This window comes from Lycium barbarum, chromosome 1 (genome assembly GCF_019175385.1).
Source record: "Lycium barbarum isolate Lr01 chromosome 1, ASM1917538v2, whole genome shotgun sequence".
NCBI lineage: Eukaryota > Viridiplantae > Streptophyta > Magnoliopsida > Solanales > Solanaceae > Lycium > Lycium barbarum.
In genome coordinates, this window is record NC_083337.1 from 1,731,860 (window position 1) to 1,736,544 (window position 4,685).

The 4,685-nt window shown below is 35.2% G+C and overlaps 1 protein-coding gene across 1 annotated transcript; it reads right to left on the reverse strand.

The window, feature by feature from the left end:
- Positions 1–247: 247 nt before the first annotated feature.
- Positions 248–1,495, reverse strand: LOC132634798 (calcium-binding protein PBP1-like). The gene has a single exon (XM_060351261.1). The coding sequence runs from the start codon at positions 817–819 to the stop codon at positions 439–441; it is 381 nt and encodes a 126-aa protein (XP_060207244.1). The 5' UTR covers positions 820–1,495; the 3' UTR covers positions 248–438.
- Positions 1,496–4,685: the final 3,190 nt, after the last annotated feature.

A 4,685-nucleotide genomic window follows, 5' to 3' on the forward strand; every position in this document is an offset into this window, starting at 1 on the left:
ACTCCAATTAACAACTATTAACACATTCTACTAATATTTTATCATCTGAACATTACACATATAGAGGGGATAGTTCAGTTGAGAGAGCGTCTGACTGAAGATTTGAAGGTCACGTATTCGATCCACGTTCACCGCACAAGTTTTTTTTTTCTTTTTCACAACACCCCATACACTATGACCATTTTACAAGATGGAACAATTAATACATGTTCCTTTTCAGCTAATCTCCTGGTAGAAAAAATAAAGAAGCAAAATTCTCAACAAAACAGATCGATAGTAAAACATACAGCTAGGAATAAATATTGTAAATCAATATGTCCCTAGTTATTCGTACATTTCTTGGAAATCCAATCTGACTTCTAAAACGGAAGCACTAAACACAGCGCACTTTCTCGCATTCCTCTCCTCACGAATCACGTAATATGACTTTTCTTTTATTTAATTTGTACCACCCGAAACTAAAGAAAAATCAGGTTGAGAGATGACTGGTACTCGATCCGACTTGGATCCATCCATAAATAATCCAGGACTCAATCTAAACATGAGCATACAAAACTCCATCTGATTAAGAGCTCCATCTCCATCCAAATCTCCTTCAGCCAACATGCAAACAAGCTCATCATCTCTCAATTCATGCAACCCCATCAACATTGTGTTCCTCTTCAAGCTTTCAAATGTAATGAGCCCTACACGTACATCCATTAGCAAGAAAAAACCATGGCGTAGTTCCTCCATGAACCTTTCAACCCCTAATGTTTTAATCATTGAAGGAAAGTAATCTTCAAAACCAAAAGGGTCCTCATCATGAACAGCTGCCATGCATGGGAGGGCTTGTAATAACCTAGGTACTCAGGGACAGAGTTAGGAATTTTGATAAGAAAGTTGAAATAATGCTAGAATGTCACACCTGACGGAGTAAGGAATTAATTCTGACAAGGAAAAACATCTCTCACTTGAGATCTGAGCGGAGTTGGAAATTCTGACTGGAGAAGTTAAATTAACTGAAGAATGTCACACCTGATGAGATTTGAGCGGAGTTGAAAATTGTGACAATAGAAGTTGAAATAACGCAAGAGCATCACACCTAAGGTTTGAGGAGAGTTGGAAATTCTGATAACGAAAGTAAAAATAACGCAAGAATGTTACACCTTACGAGATTTGAGCGGAGTTGAATGAGTGAAGCTAAAATAATACAAAAATATCACACCTGACAAAGTTAGGAATTCCAAAAAGGGAAGTCCAAATAATAATGCAAGAATGACATGCCTGAAATTTGAGTCCGCGCCCCTAAAGAAAATCTTGAACCGCCTTTTATCACTACAATAGAAACTTCCCTATGTCAAAGAAATTCAATAATATATAGTCATACACACACAATATTGTTTTGGCCCTTAATTTTTTGCACAATAGACGATTCAATTGAACCGTCTTGACTAAAGGTGGGGAAAAAAGAGTGAACAAAGAAAAGCTGGTAAAATAGTATAGCAAATGATTAAATTTGCTTGGTTAACCTGAGGCTACAGATACGAGAAGATGATGTATATATAATTACATATTATACGTACGTGTCGATATCTTTTTGGTTATAAACTTGTATAATATTGGTTCTCCTTCCTGGAAGTTGCATGTGAACGAGAGGATGTACGAGAGGAAACATATTTCTTGTATACTAGATAGAGATGGCCCGTGCGATTAATGAAAGTTGGAACTGCTAGCACATTTTAAGCAGGGGACAAAGATAGTTTTTAACCTTTTTGATGGAAATAAAAATTGATTTGACTGGATAACAAGTTTTTGTTTTGTTTGGCCCAACGTTTCTTGTTTTTAAACAAGAAATTTCAAGTTACAGTTCCCTTATTTAAGCATTTTCTTAGCCATCTAAACAAAATGAATCAATATATTAAAGTTTACAATTTGATTTTCAATCTGTTTCTGTTTCATTCTGCTTCTTTCCAAACGGATAAAAGCTCCACTGTAATGTTTCTGTTGTTGAATATATTTTTTTCCCTGAATTTTCTGTGTGCTTGAGGATATATTTTCCTTTGTTGGGATATCTTTTTCACCTAATTAGGTTTTGTTCTGTTGAAGGAAATATCAATGTGAATCCCTAGAGTGGCTTCTCACTTTCGGCTTCCCCTTCGTCTTCGTCTCTTTTGCACTTCTTGGGACATCTCTTGGTTCTCTTCTCCATAACAACAGGCCACAAGGGACATGATCTATGCTAAAGTAAAATATCTAAAGAAATAATTTGATCCTTTTTCTCGCTCTTATACTTCGAAAAAAAATTCATGATTAACTTATTAATTGATATTTATATTTAAGTTGTAACAATATATTTGGGTCCTATTGCCAATATGTAAATTCAACAGTACTCTTTTAATGTATATCTGACCCTTCATTTATCTTGAAGTCATGCTGACTAAACACTTAGATTGTAAATCATCATGAACTATCTTGCACCGTAGATATGGAAAATGCACTTCTACTGTCTTAGGCTTGAAGATGCAATTTTCAGCTGATTCTAAGATGAATTTACCAATTTGTTTTTACGCAGAAATTTGAGCTTTGTAATATAAGTAGCGTTTGAGTTGTTTATATTTACATACGATGATATAGATTGCAAACAGTTACTCTCTACTTCACGTGATTGTATCTTTATTGTTTCTAAGTTCTTCTCTTATCTTTGACAGGCCACGGCATTTCACTTAGGTCAATATTTTATGCAGCTTTTATCTTGCACTCGAGTTGACACTGCATTGTCCAAATAGCGGTAACAGATAGAGTGATGTGTAAGATTCACATACCACATGTTTCTGCCATGGGAAAGTAATAATGTACTATTTTCTTAAACGCTCAATTTTCATTAGTACTGCCAAACGCTTGGAACCATTAAGGTTGGAGGAGCACAGATCTATATTTGTATTTATGAAATTTGCAGCCAAATGGAAAAAAAAAAAAAGGGGGGGGGGGGGGGGGGGGGAAGATAGCTTGGCTGATGAATGTCTTATTGCCTTGAGAGTTGAGAGCTTTGATTTGCACAGACTTTGTCCTTAGAGGCCTAAGTCTGCAAAGTTGTTATCCAGTCAAATCAATTTTTATTTCCATCAAATTGTTACCATTCCAGTTAGGTTTTGTTGCTGCACGTACGTGTCCAAAAACCCGATAGCCACTATCACTACGTGGCACTCACTTTCGGCTTCCCCTTCGCCTTCGTCTCTTTTGCACTTCTTGGGACATCTCTTGGTTCTCTTCTCCATAACAACAGGCCACAAGGGACATGATCTATGCTAAAGTAAAATATCTAAAGAAATAATTTAATCCTTTTTCTCGCTCTTATACTTCGAAAAAAAATTCATGATTAACTTATTAATTGATATTTATATTTAAGTTGTAACAATATATTTGGGTCCTATTGCCAATATGTAAATTCAACAGTACTCTTTTAATGTATATCTGACCCTTCATTTATCTTGAAGTCATGCTGACTAAACACTTAGATTGTAAATCATCATGAACTATCTTGCACCGTAGATATGGAAAATGCACTTCTACTGTCTGAGGCTTGAAGATGCAATTTTCAGCTGATTCTAAGATGAATTTACCAATTTGTTTTTATGCAGAAATTTGAGCTTTGTAATATAAGTAGCGTTTGAGTTGTTTATATTTACATACGATGATATAGATTGCAAACAGTTACTCTCTACTTCACGTGATTGTATCTTTATTGTTTCTAAGTTCTTCTCTTATCTTTGACAGGCCACGGCATTTCACTTAGGTCAATATTTTATGCAGCTTTTATCTTGCACTCGAGTTGACACTGCATTGTCCAAATAGCGGTAACAGATAGAGTGATGTGTAAGATTCACATACTACATGTTTCTGCCATGGGAAAGTAATAATGTACTATTTTCTTAAACGCTCAATTTAGCAGTGTAGATATTTTATGATAATCTTTTGGATATGTTGTAAAGGTTTTGTTCCTCAATGAATGTACTTAGTATGAAACAGTTGATGTGTTGTGGCCATTTATTCAGCTTGAATATGTCAGTCACTTTTTTCATTAGTACTGCCAAACGTTTGGAACCATTAAGGTTGGAGATGCACAGATCTATATTTGTATTTATGAAATTTGCAGCCAAATGGAAAAAAAAAAAAAAAGGGGGGGGGGGGTGGGGGGTGGGGAAAGATAGCTTGGCTGATGAATGTCTTATTGCCTTGAGAGTTGAGAGCTTTGATTTGCACATAGACTTTGTCCTTACAGGCCTAAGTCTGCAAAGGAATAAATTTTGTCTTTAATTAAAAATTCTTTTGCACTAAAGGAATCCAATCACCGTTACCCATAGAAGATATGCAATCATTAACCAACCTTTAGTTTGAAACTAACAAAGATTTGGAATTTTATATAAACATCCTTCGTTACAGTGTCATAGCTTCTTTAACAATTATTATTCTTTTCAATAGAAAATATGCAAGAATTTACAGCAAGGGAGCGACACCAAACATGAGGGATAGCAATGACAGAAATGGTTAACAAGAATCGGAAAACAGTTAAAAAACAGAAAAAAATCCTCCCTAAAATACCCGTAGAATTTGCCAACAGAACTTTGGGAAAACACTCATTGACACACAAAAAAAATTGTATATTAAATACTCGTCCAATGATTTAACAAGACCGTGCGTTGATA

Bases quoted from the DNA above. Each gene is read 5' to 3' on its own strand.
- LOC132634798 (XM_060351261.1), bottom strand. From the start codon at position 819: ATGGCAGCTGTTCATGATGAGGACCCTTTTGGTTTTGAAGATTACTTT.